Below are 16,996 nucleotides of genomic sequence, written 5' to 3' on the forward strand. Positions count from 1 at the left end.
AGTCAAAATGGCAATTATCAAGAATACAAGTATCAAATGTTGGTGAGGATGTAGGAGGAAGTTCACTCATACATTACTAGTGGGAATGCAAACTCATGCAAACACTCTGGAAAGCAGTATAGAGATTCCTCAGGAAACCTGGAATGGAACCCTCATTTGACCCAGTTATCCCACTCCTTGGTATATACCCAAAGGACTTAAAATCAGCATACTACAGTGACACAGCCACATTGATGTTTATGGTAGCTCAATTCAAAATCACTTAGTTATGGAACCAAACTAGGTGCTCTTCAACAGATGAATGAAATGTTGTAAATGTGCATAATGGAACACTACTCAGCCATAAAGAAGAATTAAATTATGGCATTTGCTGGTAAATGGATGGAACTGGAGGCTATCATGCTAAGTAAAATATGCCAATCCCAAAAAAGACAAAGGCCAAATGTTCTCTCTGATACATGGATGCTAACACACAATAAGCGGAGGGGAAGGAAGAATAGAAGTCCATTGGATTGGACAAAGGGGAATGAAGGGAAGGGAGGGGAATGAGAATAGGAAGAACAGTAGAATAAATTGGATATAACTTTCTTATGTTCATATATGAATACATGACCAGTGTGACTCCACATCATGTACAACCACAAGAATGGGATCCTAATTAGAATAAGTTATACTCCATGAATGTATAACATGTCAAAATACCCTATTCTGTCATGTATATCTAAAAAGAACAAATTTTAAAAATAAAAAAATACTTAAAAAATATCTGCAAGATATTTTTAAATTTTTAAAATCCATTACAGGATTAGCCATGTGACACACTCTAAGAAGCCAAGATCCTGGGGAGGAAGTAAGTACTTTCTTACTTACTTCTAAGGGAACCCAACCAACATCAAGTTGCTATTCCTGGAGGGGTATTTGCTATTTCAAGTTGTATCCAATGAGCTGAGAAAGTTAGAAAGTCTAACAATAGTTTCATAGGGCTTGGAGGCTAGAACTAGAGTCTAGGCCCTCCACAGAGAAGCAGTCTTAATAGCCCAGATTTTGACATGGGACACCTGAAGAGCTACACAATAGGATGAGAGTTGGAAAACTTTGGTCTGACGGTCAAATCTAGTTAATTGTATGTTTTTATAGACAGTTTTATGAGAACACAGCCATGCCCATTCATTTATAATGCTGTTTATGGATTTTGTGTACTATGAAGTTGGAGGTGAGTAGTTGCAATGGAGACTGTAGATCCACAAAGCCTAAAATATTTACTATCTGACCTATTCTGAAAACATTTGCCACCCTCATGTAAGGAAAAGAGTGAAGTCAAAACAACAATTTTCGTGAGGATTGAAATCCTGATGTGTACCACCTCAAACACAGAATAGATTATGTTTATCTGCCACTTTTCTAATTCCTTTGAAGTGTAAAACTAAATCCTCTCTGGAGCAAAAGAATTTAATTATTCACTGCTTATCATGTCTACATTTTTATATACAGCATTCAGTCCTCAATAAAAAAAATTACCTGGTATAAAAGAAATAAGACCAAATGACTAAAAACTTCAGAGGAAAAACTCATGAGGAAAAAAATGGAAACATCCAAAGGAAAATTTAAAAGTTAGCTGGAGAATTATAGTAGAAAATTAGACTCTATAAGTAAAACAATCAAATGAAATATAATAACTGAATTTAAGAATACAAAAATATGTTTATGGAAAATTAGACACACTGAGGAAAACATTAGTGAACTCTAAAATATATCCATATAGAAACATTAAGTGAAAAGGGAATGAAAAAACACAGAGATGAGTAGAAGAGACATAAGGAACATGGAGACAGATTTAACACACGGGTAATCATTCCTCTTGGAGAGGAGAGAGGGGGAGTCGGGGCAATGGGTACACTGATGCTTCAAAATTGATTAATACTATTCTAACATTCAAAAATCCTATGAGCCCAAATCAGCACTAACAGGAAAAAAAAACACCCATAGGCACATGACGGCAGAAATTTTTTTTAAATTATAGGAAAAACAATAACCATAGAAAAAAGACATTGCAACCAGGAGAACCACAATGAAATTGAGATGAACTTCTTGACTAATTCAAAGAAAGAAGACAATGGAACTACACTTCAAGATATGAATATAAAATTTAAAAAATGCCAGGTGCAGTGGAGCCTGCCTGTAATCCCAGCAGCTCAGGACGCTGAGGCAGAAGGATCACGAGTTCAAAGACACCCTCAGCAACTTAACCAGGTCCTAAGCAACTCAGCAAGACTCTGTCTCTAAATAAAAAATTTTTTAAATGGTCTGGGGATGTGACTTAGTGGTTAAGTGCCCCTGGGGTCAATCCCCAGGACCCCCCCCCCAAAAAAAAAAAGAGAAAAAAAATGAAATTGAAATAAAGACATTTTCAGAAAAAAAAAAACAATTCCTACAGAACAGCTTAATGAAAAGAGGCTTCTGACATTGGCTTATGATTCAGTTTAACTTAACAATTAGAAAGAAATTGATGTACTAACATCAGCAGTAAAATCTAACTAAAAAAGATGCTCACCATACACTGAGTTGTTTTTACAGGATGAGACAGGCCATGCCCAGCTTCAGACCAGGGACTCATCCGTGTGGCAAACTCTTCAACTTAACATTAGAAACCCATTCAGTATTACTCAGCCATGAAAAGATTGAAATTACAGCAGACGCCAGGTAAATGTATGGAACTGGAGATTATCATGCTGAGTGAAATAAGCCAATCCCCAAAAACAAAAGCTGAATGTTCTCTGTAATATGTGGATGCTAACACACAATAAGGGCATGGGGGAGGGAAGAGTAAAAGTTCATTGGATTAGACAAAGGGGAATGAAGGGGGCATTGGAATAGGAAAGACAGTAGAAGAATTGGATATAACTTTCCTATGTTCATGTATGAATACACAACGAATGAAACTCCACATCATATACAACCACAAGAATGGGATCCTAAGTTTACTCCATGTATATATAATATGGCAAAATACACTCTACTGTCATGTGTATCTAAACAGAACAAAAAAGAAAGAAAGAAGGAAAGAAACCCATTCAGCAGTTACAAACTTAGTTTAAATATCAGTGTCAGGGTACAGCAGCCAAAGACACCTGTTAGCGTGTTCAAACCTGTTTTGTAATGAGTGTTGACTTAACTTCCAGCAAATTCTGCAGAAGGAAATACTTATATCAATAAACTTGTACCCCAAAGTATCTCAGTGACTCATAGGCTGATAGGGAGGAGAGCTAAATTAACAGCAAGTAATGAAGAAAACAATTATAATCAAATAGTAACAAACATTTCATTATATTAGGGAAAAAATCAATCACAATATTCTTTGTTCAAAAAAAAAAAAAAAGGAGATGTGCAGGGCCTCTTGCCAAAAGCAATTGCAGCACATTAATATTAAACACGATCTACTGGAGTCAGAAGTTGTTTGGGGAAAACATCCAACACAGTAAAGGCATATTCTGCATGATAAATTCTTAGCAAAAAAAGAAGGAACTTAAGTCTCTTTTCTGTTTCACCTGGGATTGATGTTTCTTTTCATACAAAAAAAAATCAAAGAAGAAAAATGAAATATAATTTAGCTCATATATTTTGCCTGGAAATGTATAAAAAGAAGCAAGTGTTTCCTATTTCTACAAATTGAAAATGTCCAAATTTAAGAATAAGGCTTATCTTTGTATGACTGAAGAAGTAACACTGAGTTTGAAGAATCGTTTTGGTTTTGTATCTAGCAGGAACAGTCATAGCTTTCCCCTACCCCCAACACCTTCCTAAGCAACACAGCCTTCCTTCCTCCTAAGCAAGATAGGCAACCAGGCAACGTAACTCCCTTTGGACTTTATAACCATTTTGGGAGAGAGATGATTCACTCTCTGGCCAAGAGAGAGACTGGGGGAAAAAAAAAAAAAAAAAAAAAAAAAAAAACCTGGCTCCGTTCCTTTCCTATTTGACCTCCTTAAAAGGATCTTTTTGAAGTCTGTTAATCCAGGCTACTAAAATAGCAAGCAACTATTCTTTATTAAAGGTCAAATGGAATTACCAGAGAAAGGAGAGCGTTTTGTTTTGTTTTTAATCCCAGAGCATAGTTTTCCCACTTAGTCCTAAACTAAGTACAATTGCTATTAACAGTTTCACTCTTCATCCTGTGACTGCTGTCAAGGCCATATACAAATAAATGTGGTAAGTCATTTAATTTAGGCAAAGTGTGGACTTGATCCAAGTATGCTGGCAATCAGTGGCTGAAATCTCACTGCCAGATGGTTCCCAGAAACATACACAAATACACATGTGCACACACACAAACCCCAATGTGCTGACTTGGCAATTTAATGGGTCTCAGATTTGGCAGTAGTCCTATACTGTACATCTCTGGGGAAATAAAAGAATACAGGTTGAGGAGTCTGGTAAGTCTACAACCATTTGTTTCTAGCACAAATCCAGGGCATAACCAGAACCAACTTTAGGCCATCTGACAGTACAGGGTGACTTTTAGGTATGTTCAAGTTGCAACATGTTCAAAAACAATAAAAAGAACTTAGAGCCACATGGGAAGTAGAAAAACTGGAAGACGAAAAGGAGACAAAAAAGAAAAAGAGGGAGAATAAAAAGAAAACAAAGAAAAAAGAAGAACCACACAAACAAAAGCAGAGATGGGGAGGGGAAAAAAAGAAGCAAAAATTTGACACAGTTCCAAAAATCAAGGTGATTTATGATCTTATTCTGCCATCAGCACTTTCTTTTCTTACACAATAATTAGAAAGTAATTCTACACTATACCACTCCTCAGAATTTATCCTAAAGAATTAAAGTCATCATACCATGGAAGTACATGCATATCCATGTTTAGAGCAGCACAATTCACAACAGCCAAACTATAGAAACAGCCTGGGTGTCCACAAATAGATGAATAGATAAAGAAAAGGTGGGATATATTCACCCATAAAGATGAATTAAATTATGTCATTTGCAGGAAAATGGATGAAACTTGAGACTATTATGTTAAGCAAAGAAACCCAAACTGAGAAAGTCAAGGGTTGTATGTTTCCTCTCATATGTGGACAGAAAGGTGCAGAGAGTGGGGGAAGTCTCATGATAATTGAAGGGAGATCTGTAGAATAGAGGAAAGAGACTAGGGAGAGTTAGGAGAGGGAAAGGGGGAATATTGGTATCAGCCAAATTATATTGTTATATTGTGTGCACATACAAATATGTAGCAATGAATCCCACATTATGTAAATCTGTAATGCACCAATTAAATTATGGAAGAAAAAGAATAAATAAAGTAATGCTGCATAAACACATGCCTTTTCAGATGAAAGTGGATGCTAATGATTTGCATCCTGAAATGTCCAAATTTTGAAGTATGGTCTATTAAAAAGACAATAAGACCTGGCTGTTATAAGAAGTTTCAGTTTAAGAAAATGCATCTTCTGGGCTGAGGCTGGGGCTCAGTGGTAGAGCACTTGCCTAGCATGTGTGAGGCCCTGGGTTCAATTCTCAGCACCTCATATAAATAAATTAATAAAATAAAAGTCCATCAACATCTAAAAAAGAATTTAAAAAAAAAGAAAATGCATCTTCTTTGCTAATGGAAACCATAAAAAAATGCTAAAGAGAGGGAAATAAAGGGTTCTTGCTATTCCAGAAACCCCTAAGGAAAAGTGCAGGAATTTTGTAGAATTGAAGATCAAGCATCTGAGAAAGAAGTTTGCCCCAAAGAGGCTTTGATAGGCAATGAGGAAACTAATCTATGAAAAAGCTAGGCACCATCACAGGAATATAGTCAGATGTATAGAACTGAGAACAGAATGACTAGGAATTGTGAGAAAAGCTAGCAACTGCTACATACCTGCAGAACCTAAATTGGTGGGAGGATCAGAGGTATCAATGGTGACAGGGCAAGGTCTGAAAGATAAGGCATAGGAACACTCAAATATGAGTCCAGCAAACATAACAATCTGCAAGTGTGGTTATGGCAAAAGTGGTAAGAAACGAATTGCCTGGGCAGATAGTTCTTTGCTGTATCTCTTGGTAGATAAAGCATCATCTGCCTGAAGGACCTGATTCTTGAGATTTATGCTGTTGAAAACAATTAAAAGAAGTAACTAACTTCCCAAAGTCCTTCAAATTATCTTCTTTGTGAGGTGAAATGAAGAAAAAGACCACCTATTTTGTAAAAGGCTGAGGATGTTAGCAACAGGGAAGACTAGATCAACAAGTTACTTAAAAGAATAAAGTATGGTATCAACCATGGTGTTTTTTAATCCAGGTCAGTTAACAAATAGAGATCAACTGATATTTTTTAAAAAGAAAGAAAATGCAAATTATTTCAATTTTGTTAAAATCTCCAAAAAGTCACATTGAGTCACCTGTTGACATCTATCCAAAACTGTCCTGCAGGTCCCAAAGGATACAATGACGGGAGATTATCAGAGAAACACAAGCCAATTATTTCTATGCTGGCAACCTGATACCTCCTTTAAATTGGTATAAAAATAACTCTTTAACAACATCCACAGTAATCAGGTCTCACCTCAATATTTGGGGGGGGGGTGTATTTTTTATTGTTTTTTTAGTTACACATAACATTAGGTTTAATTTTGATATAATTATAAAAGCATGAAATATAGTTTATTCTAATTAAGTCCCCAGTACTTCCCTTTTCCCTCTCTTCTTCCCTCCCTCTGTTCCCTTCACTCTATGATTTTTCTGCTTTTTATTTATAGGATGTTTTTATAGTTAGTGTCTTGTGGTATACATGATAGTGAGATTCACTGTATCTACTTCAATATTTGAATAAAATAGTATACCATAATGCAAGCATTTGGATTGAGAGCAACAGTTATAAGATTAAAAATATCCAAATATGATTTGACTTAAATATGTATTTCTTGCATTTAGAGAAAAACATCAGCATGTACTAAAAAGAAATTTGGAGCAGAAAATAAAGGTTATTAGACTAGAGGTGAAGCTGATTAAAAAATAAAAGATACTACAGGAATCCCCAGATGCTGACTGGGGAGCAGGGAGGCTCTGACACACTGGGCACTATCCCTGTGCAAACCCAGATTGCACATGAGAAAGGGCCAGAGTTAGGGGAATGGATAGTATTGTTAGGTGTCTTTTCAAGAAAACTTATGCAAGGGAAAAACCTTTAGACTCAGTTGTGCATTTTTAAAATGAGGAGCTTGCATATAATCTGTTTCAATAATAATACGAATATTAATATCAATCACATTTCCATGTTTTCATTCACAACTGGAAGCTAATTTCCAAAGTTTCAAACTGAATATTATTTTGACACCTCCAAAATTGTTATTCTACTTTTATTTTATTCCTTCTTCCACTCCTTTTCTTTTTCTTGATCCTGACTTCTTTTCCCTGTTTAATTGTATTACATGCATTTTTGTAAGTCATCTCAAATATTTTATTCAAAAAGGAAGAGCATAAATTAAACAAACGATGGTAGATAGCTGACCTGTGCAAATAGATCCTACACTTAGTGTACATGTGACAATCTAAGGACAATGAGTGTGTATACCATATGATTCCCTATGTAGGGTACAAAAACAGGCAAAACCCGTGTGTAATGTTAGGGGTACACATGCAGGTGGTAAAATGATTTTAAAAGGCAAAAAAATGCATGCCATAAATATCAGAATACTCATCACCTTTAGTTGGAAGGGAATTGGTAATCATGGAAAGGTGAACAAAAATTGTCTTCCTGTTCTATTGCTTTTCTTTTTCTTTTTTCTTTTCTTTTTTAAATTGGTTCTTTTCTACTGTGGTGTATTCATATATGTACATAGCAAAGGTAGTCAGATTCTTTTCTCTGACTTTCCCTATCCCATTCCTCCTCCCTTCCTTCTATTCTCATTTATTTACTCTTCTGATCTTATTTCTATTCCTTTTTCTTTTCTTTTTATTTTTAATCTTGGCAGCTGTTAAAAGTGTTTCCTTTGTGGTGACTTACTGAGCTGTCTATTTATGTTTTTATAGACATATCTGATATTCTTTTCTGTACATACATTATAGTCTATGTGAATTATACAAAAGAGTCTAAATTACAGACAAAATTTTAATATAAATATATAACAACAAATAAAAGATGAAAATAAAAACAAATCCTTGCAAAACACCAAAACAAATTCTACTAGTATTTCTAAAAACAAAACAAAAAAAGAAAAAATGGAACTGTTTATGACTGAAAAGAACAATGTCTGAATTCTAGACATTGAAAATTAAGACTATTAGAGGGATGGCTGAAACAGAATGGGAACTGAAGTGCCAGAGCTCTAAGGAAATCAATGCAGTCATGAAAACAGACAAGGCATAAAGAATCTTGCAAAATTCATTTTATGTCAGTTTTTATCAAGGGCCTACTATATGCCAGCCATGGTTCTGGGTACCAGAGCACAACAGTGAAGCAGGGCACACAGCACACAGGCACCTTCTGATGCAGCTTACATCCTGGAGTTAGATAACAGAGATAGGAGGAGCCTAGGGCTAGAAAGGAAGAGATGAGACCGATGGAAACAAGCAATCCATGAGGACGGAATAGCTATGTCAATACTCAAAGGTAGAAAGAGTTCAGAATATCTGAAAAGCCAAAGGCCCTTTTCCCCCAGAACCTAGCAGGGGAGGGAAGATATCCACTAGGTGACATCAGAGAGGGCAGAGGGAAGAGATGCTTTGGTTTGCAGGAGTGGAGTGCTTAGATTTTGAATATGAGGAATTTTACACAGTGGATTGATGACCTGATTTACATTTTTTAAAAAGTCATTCAGACCACTTCATAGATGATGAATATGATGGAGGAAAAAGGACAATAAGTTGCTATTATAGTAGTCAAGGAGAGATAGGATGGCAGCTTGGATTGGGCCACTAGTAGTGATTATGGAAAACATGGATGAATTCCAGTTATATTCTAGATGTAGAGTCAGCAAGACTTGCTAGTGGATCAATATGGAGGGGAAGGAAATGGAAAGAATCAAGTATAACTCCTAGATTGAGGCTTGAGTAATTGGGTGGTTGGCAAGGCCTTTTACTGAAATGAGAAAAATGAAATAAAAGAAGTTTGGAGTTACAGAGAATCAAAGGGATCTATTAGGGCTGTGCTAAGGTGGTATGAATTAGACATGCATGTGAACATGTCACATAGGCATTGGACACAAATCTGGAATTCTAAAGAGAGGTCATAGAGATATGGGAGATCATGGTTGGAAATCGCTGTGTATTCTTTAAAAGTCTTGGAAATAAATTATGTCACCTAGTGCATAGATTTTTTTTTAATGTCCAGGACAAAGTTGTAGGGCACTCTGATACTTAGAAGTTGAGCAGAAGAGGAGCTAAAAAGCAAGGTTAAGAAAGAGCAGGTGCAATCTTTTGCACACTAAGGAGCACATTGGAAATTAGGTCTTTTAAGACCTAGAAGAATACATAAATTCTAGAAATGCGTGTCAAATTAACAACTATTTGGAATATCCCAAAATACAAAGTAACCTAATAACTTCTTTGAAAGAGAACTAGTTATATTATGAAAATAAAGAATGCTGAAATTATAAGAACAAAGAAAACAAGTCCTTTCAGATTTGGTGATGTTAATACTTGACTGGGAAAGTATAAAATCTAAGTTTGAACTCAGTGAATTCTGCAAAATTAGACTCAATTTCTTCCTTAGATTTACTAAAGATCTGGGAGCTTATAAAAATTCACCCATTGCTTTCAAATAACTTTACCTCTGAATATATGAGTCACATTAAAGTCAGACTTCTGTTATAACCATCCTTCTTGCCAAAACTGTTCAGTGACATTTCATGTCCTCCCCACCTACATAGAAACATGTACGTATACATGTACTCTTTGGCCAAAGGTCTCCAGGGCTCCGTTCCACTGTAACAGTCCCCTTTGTGTTCTCCCTCCCAAGCTCTCTCTCAAGACAGCATCTATAGAGGGAGCCCTCATAGGTAAAGAATTTTCATCCCCTCACATTCTAATTTCTTTCTTTATTTTTTGCATGTGTTTGATTCTTATTTTATTTTTTAATTTTTAATTGATTTTTAAAAAATAAGTGACAGCAGAATGCATTACAATTCTTATTACATTCTAATTTCTAAGCAATAAGGAAATGATGTTCACTTTCCGGCAGCTTCCCAATGGCACTTCAAGCCTAACCTTATGAGACATCTCCAATATCAAGAAGAAAACAAGATTTTCTTTTTTTTTTTTAACCATAGCTCTGTCTTGATAATTCTGAAAACTAAGATAAAGATAACAAATAAACAATGGTCTGCATCCCTTCTAATTTCCTAAATCTGAGCAGCAGCAGCAGTCACATATTGTATCTTTGTACTAATGTATTCATTTTCTATTATTTTGCTATTTGTAAGATATCATAATAATGAAAAATTCATGGACAACTTTATTTCCTACTAAATAGCATATATTTTTTAATAATAAACTAAAATTCCTAGTTTACATGATAGTTAAACAAAATATTCTCTAATGCTTGCCTGCACAACACATTAGAAAAAAAAAACTTAAGCTTAGATTCCCAATTACCTTTATTTTCCTTCTGCTCTATCACAAAAAGAAATGGGACAGTTGAATTCATCTCCCATAGAACATTCTAATTTCATTTAGAATATTTAGACATCCACTGCCATAAAAATATTTAAGGTAGATTTACTGGATCCATTAGATGTAAAACCTTTACAGGAACTATGTAACTCTTGACCTTTTCCCCTCTACACTGTGGTAAAGAGCAGAGTCCTTAAGAGAGCTAAGTCAACATATTCTTGGCCTTCCTCCTTTTAAAATTCTTTCAGTCTGTTCCTCAGTTTTGAAATTTCCCGAATTAAACACTTCTGAGAAAAATCGGTATTTACCATGTCCAAAATAAATTATTGAAAGAAAATAAAAGCCTTACACCAAAACCAAACCAGTGTCTTCCATGAGAAAAGAAGTGAATTTTTGTGGTTTTAATTTCCAGACTTGAAAGCTACTCTTTGGAAGCCCCAGACTTCACTGAGGGAGATGAAAGAAATTAGTAGATTATTGTCATCCCTCAGTATCTCTGGGGTACTGCTTACAGGACTGCTGTAGTCACCAAAATCTATGGATTCTCAAATTCTATGCATAAAAGACTGCAGTATTTGCATATAACCTAATAATCCTCCCACATACTTCAAATCATCTCTATATTACTAATAATACCTTGTAAATGGAAGTGTTTAACAAATAGTATTTATAATGTGTTGTTCAGAGAAAATGACAAGAAAACAGTCTGTTTGTACATGTTCAGTACAAACGCACTTTTAAAAAATGTTTTCAATCTGAGGTTGGTTGAATCCATGGATATAGAACCCATGGATCCAGAGGATCAACTGTACCTGATAACAGGGCACTTTGACCTCAGCGCCTAAAATGGGCTGAAGATGGAGTGTGTTACAGATGGGGGTGAATGACCTGACATGATATCATCAAAATAAAAAGTTCACGTTTTTTGCCATCCATACAATATTATACAAACCAAGCACGTACAAGTGTCAGGAGATATTTCAAGGTAGTAACGTGGAATTCCGGTCAACATTCACACTGTTGCAGGGCAAGAATCACCTCTGGAAGCTATTAAAATGGCCAGAGGAGCCATTCCAGCTCTCCAACAGAGGTGCAGCAGTGCCATTTAATATTCTTGTCTAGTAAAACAGCACAGCCCCTTCGTGCTTATTTTTAAATGCACATTTTTAATATCCAATATAATGTTACTCTTTAACAAACTCTTTACTCCCTGCCTCTCTGATGAAGCTTCCTGTGGTCTTTAAAGGGATTGTTAACCCAAGAATGGATCACAGTCTTTATGCATGAGCAGGTTGAGAGACACCCCATTAAGCCTTCCAGTATTTACTAGAAAGACCATCTCTCACCTCTGAGGAGATGAGCCAGTTGCTCTGTGATGAGCTCGGGAGCCTCCTGGAGAAGCTCTTTCAGCACAAGGGATGAGGAAGACTCCCGGATCTCAAACTCTGTGTCATTCTGTTCAACAGCATTAATGACCTTGACAACTGCTGATTCCAAAGTTTTGTCTTCACTGCAGAGCAAATGGAAGGGAGGGAGAGAATGAGACAGAGCATGATTTCTCACTTTTTGGAATTATTTACTCTCTGCTCCCTTACAAATAATGACTTCCTCTCAACAGTCAACACTGTGAGTAAACTCAGACAACTCTCAAGAGTAGGGTCTTACTTCATGTCTTCACATTTCATGTCTACTGAGTACCTCCCCAAAATTACCAGAATATCTTCACACTTCAGCAACTCTATCTCATGTTTCATTGTTGGGAAATAATAATAATAACTAACACATAGTGAGCTTCCAATACAGGCCAGACTCAATTTTTAAACATTTGAGTGTGTCATCATATTTTCTACTATAAAATGATCCTATGAAATGGGTGCTGGTAAAATCCCTGCTTGATACACAGGAAAACTAAGGCACAAAGAGGTGAAAAAGTGTGTTTCAGGTTATACAACTAGTGAACAGACTAGCTAGTATTTAAGCTGTCAATTCAGCTCCAAAACTTGCACATCTAGTCACTCTGGTTTAGAAGGAAAAAATGCCTGGGCTTATATAATGCAACCATCATTGTTATATGTGAGATAGGGTGGATTTTATCAAATATAGGAAGAAAACTATGGATAGAATCAACTGTATTCTTTCTGTCAGGAAAAAAAAAATGGGTGACAATAGGAAATGAGAATCTCTATTTATTATTGAAAAACATACTGTTTCATAAAGAATTCCAAAGTCAGAGATCACAATTTCAATCTCAAAACCAGCATACATTTCTTTGCATTTAGAAATAGTTAACACATAAATTTTAGCCAAGCATATGATTATCCTAAATATCAGGCTCTGGTTTATGTGCAATGTGAGCATCTCCTAAAGGTTCACATGTGAAAGCTTGGTCCCCAGGGTAGAGTTACTAGGAAATCTATGAAGCTTTAAAAGGTGTGGCCTAGTGGGAATTCCTTGGGTCATTGGGGTCATGACTTTAAAGGATTATGAGAACAGTCTCTGTGGGACCATTGAGATGTGGCTTAAGATGTGACCATTTGACTCCTACACATGCTCCCACCATGACGTGCCATCCTCAGCAGAGGCCCAAACTTATGGGGTCACCTGATCTTATATTTGAACCTCAGAACCATGAGCCAAAATAATCTCTCTTTACTTTATAAGTAATCTATGTTAGATATCTCATTATGGTGACAGAAAGCTGACTAAAACAACCAATAACTAAACTTGTAGCCCCTTGTCAACAGTTGATTGCTACATGTTACTCAAAAGAATTTCATTTGTTTCAAATGGTATAGGAATAAGATTGTTTTCAAAAATCTTTATAAGTAAATGAAATAGGACTAATATTACCAAATATTAATACCTATGTATTCACCTCCCAAAATGGTTCAATTTTAAAAATATTAAATAAAAAAGTTTTTATTTCATGTACACTTAGATCAATATACACTGGTGCAAGTCATGAACAATTAGCAAACTGGCAAATTACATAAGATGGCCATCTCAAATGATGGAGGTATTTAGTGACACTTCATTCAGTAGCAGCAGAAAGTCTATCAAAATGGCATCTTTAGGGCTGGGGTTGCGGCTCAGTGGTGGAGCACTCGCCTCACACGTGTGTGGCCCTGGGTTTGATCCTCAGTACCACATAAAAATAAATAAATAAAATAAAGGTATTGTGTCCAACTACAACATATATATATATATATATATATATATATATATATATATATATATATATATATTAAAAAGGGTATTTTTATAAGATCCTTGAAGACAGAGAATTTGTCTTATTCCTCTTTATGTACCTCTAGATCCTTCCACCAGTTAGCAGCTCTTAAGTACTTTTTGAAGGAGGCAGAAGATCCAAGTTCTAACATGAACTCTTCTACTATCTGCATGTGGTACCTTGGACAAGTCATCCTGACACTGGGTTGCAGATTACCTCTCCATAAAATAAGAAGTCTGAACTATATGAACTTGCAAAAATCCATCTTCCTCTTATAGAATAAAGTGCTGTGAATGAACAAACTGATGATCAAATGATTTTCATGGCCCATCTCTACATATTTTTCCATTTCGTTACTGAGATTTTTTTTCTTAAGAAACTTTCAAGTTTTATCTAGTGTTCATTTCAATTTTCATTTCCTATTTTTAACATTAGTTCATAGGTCTGTTGTGTTTCTATAAGAAAGTATTTGAAATGATTTAAAATTATGATTTTGATCAATTTGAAGACTTTCTACTTAAAGATGTCATATTTGAAATGCAAAAGTAAAAGCAGAGTTGACATAATAACCCAAATGTTGTCAAAAAGGAAGGAAAAATATTCCCCTTTCTCTGAATGACCTCTGCTTTTTTCTTAATTGTTGGCAATTTTTTGTTCCAATTATATAAAAATAAAATATGCTTGAATAGAAATAGAAAACTAGATGACAACAAAAATAATAACAGTAGGTATCTTTTAAAAATAATAAAAATGCAAGACTAGAAGTGGTTCCTTTTTTGTTTTGTTTTGTTTCCCTTTTTTCCATTTTTTGTTTTAAATTTTTCTACAGGGGCTAGAAGTGTAGCTCAGTGGAAGAGTGCTTGCTTAGCAGACACAAAACCCTGCTGATTTCAATCCCAAGCCCCAGGCAAAAGAAAAAAAAAGACCTATAATGAACATATATTAATTTTATAATCAAGAAAGAAAAAAATCAATGTTTTCTTTAATGCTGAAAATTTCTGTTAAACCAGGTTCAGTGGAGTATGCCTGTAATCCCAGTGGCTCAGGAGGCTAAGGCAGGAGTTCAGAGCCAACCTCAGCAAATTAGGAAGGCCCTAAGCAACTCAGCAAAAACCCGTCTCTAAATAAAATATAAAAAAAGGCTGGGAAATGTGGCTCAGTGGTAAAGCACCCGTGGGTTCAATCCCTGGTGCCAAAAAATAACAAAGATATTTTTCTGTTAATATTTCTGACATTTTAGAAAACATCTTTATTGATATTCTACTAATGATACCATTCAATGTCCCAGCCCTTTCTTCTTGTGATGATAGTTTATATATATTTTTGCCTTGCAAAATACTTGTTATTTCAGGAAAGATTTTTGAGAGAAATGTGTTGACTTTCTACTTAGTGATATTAGGTATTCCTGACTTGTTTTGCTCCTTTTTGAGGTAAACAATTAAACATTAAAGCACCATTTGCTGAGATACCAATTTTTTTTGAAGCCTCTGAAATCCACTGGCCAGTCTGGGCCTCCAAGTGGGCTTCCTACTGTTCTGCTGATGCTTGTCTTCTGTCTGATCACCTTTCTCCCCAGGCCTTGTCTGCTGAACTCCTGCTTCAGGGTCTAGATCAAAGACCACCCCTAATGCAACCTCCTCTCTCCAGAATAAATGGCTTCTTCACCCTCCCCAGTGTTACTTGGGAAAAGGTTGAAAATAAATGCAGAAGATAAAGGTTGAAAATAAATGCAGAAGGTTTATTTTCAACCTTTCCAGCATGTAGAGGCAAACTGCTTTGTTTGCTGCCAAAGTATCTGAAATGGATCCACCATCATATAGGACTTATCGATATACTTTAATTCGTGCCTTTCATGGCTTCTTTTCCCAAGTCTCAACCATTTTTTACATCTTTATATAACAGAAGGTTCACCATTTTTTTTTCTCAAGTCTCAACCATTTTTTACATCTTTATATTGCAGAAGGTTCACCCTGCATTTGGGAAATAGGTCCAATTGATGTATTACTGCATTTCATAGATAAGCAGGATTCATCTGGTTCTGATCTGTCCTGGAAACCTCAGTTTTTGGTTTTTTGTTTTGTTTTTTGTTTTTTTTAATATTTATTTTTTTAGTGTAGTTGGACACAATAGCTTTATTTTACTTATTTATTTTTATGTGGTGCTGAGGATCGAACCCAGAGCCTCGCACATGCTAGGAGAGCTCTCTACAACTGAGCCACAACTCCAGCCCAAAGCCTCAGTTTTTAAGACATCTGCCCAAATCACAACAATCCTGAGCAAGGTGATGACTGACCAGAAGACCTTCATTAAGGGGCCAAACCTCCAGAGCTTCACAGTGAGTCTTACCTTGCCAGGACGTTGCTGCCAACGAGTGTTATAGACAACTTCCCTTCATCATTTAGCTGATGCAGGTTAATCTCATCTCGGAATATGTGGAATGATTCAGAGATATTCAGCTCTTCTAAAATAAACCTTGTCTCAGTGAAGTAGTTGAACTCAGTTCTTGGAATATTCAGCACTGGTAAACAGAGAACCCCAGGTGGGCTGACCTACCAAGAGAAGATTGACTAATCACCAAAACAGCAGGAGGGAAGACACAAGGACATTTTCTGCAGCTTCAGGGTAATTGGTAAAACGCATATAAGTCTTTTGGCAGTACCAAATCATTTGACATTCAGAACCAAATTTTCCTGAATACAATTAGTAGAGCATTTTACACTTAGGGGTAAGGGGCCTCTAATGTTTTCTAATTTCCTTACTCTTATTGAAACTTCTTACAACCTACTTGAAATAGTTTATGTCTCACTTCAACCCCTCCATGATTAAACCCATGAGGGCCTTGAGTTCCAGCCCCAGCACTGGAAAAAAAAAAAAAGAAAGAAAAAGAAAAAAAACACTATATAAGTTACTGAAAACATTTAGGAACCAGATTCAGCCCACACACTAACTAAAGACTGTGATCTTTACTGATTTCTTATATTATATTTTTTTAAAAAAGTCTTTTGTTCACAACCTGTATGGAGTGAATAGTAGTTAAATAAGTATTAGGTATTGTATGGAGTGAATATTAACTTTAGGTAAACATGTTTTGATGTTGTGCTACAAGTGTGCAGCATGTTAGGTATAGATAATATTAACTTTAGGTAAACATGTTTTGATGTT

General features: G+C 35.6%; 1 protein-coding gene across 7 annotated transcripts in view; it reads right to left on the reverse strand.

The window, feature by feature from the left end:
* Positions 1-16,996, reverse strand: part of PRUNE2 (prune homolog 2 with BCH domain) — a 262,656-nt gene that overhangs the window by 198,399 nt on the left and 47,261 nt on the right. For all 7 annotated transcript variants that reach the window (XR_014020379.1, XM_081278889.1, XM_081278893.1 and 4 more), the window contains exons 3-4: positions 16,181-16,383; positions 11,952-12,115 (exon numbers count right to left, since the gene is read on the reverse strand). Coding sequence is in view for 6 of the 7 variants with exons in the window: in XM_081278889.1 (XP_081135015.1) it covers positions 11,952-12,115; positions 16,181-16,383 (367 nt within the window). In the remaining variant the exon portion in view is untranslated. The remainder of the gene's footprint in view (positions 1-11,951; positions 12,116-16,180; positions 16,384-16,996) is intronic.

This window comes from Spermophilus citellus (assembly GCF_964194105.1).
Source record: "Spermophilus citellus genome assembly, chromosome: 2".
NCBI classification, from domain to species: domain Eukaryota; kingdom Metazoa; phylum Chordata; class Mammalia; order Rodentia; family Sciuridae; genus Spermophilus; species Spermophilus citellus.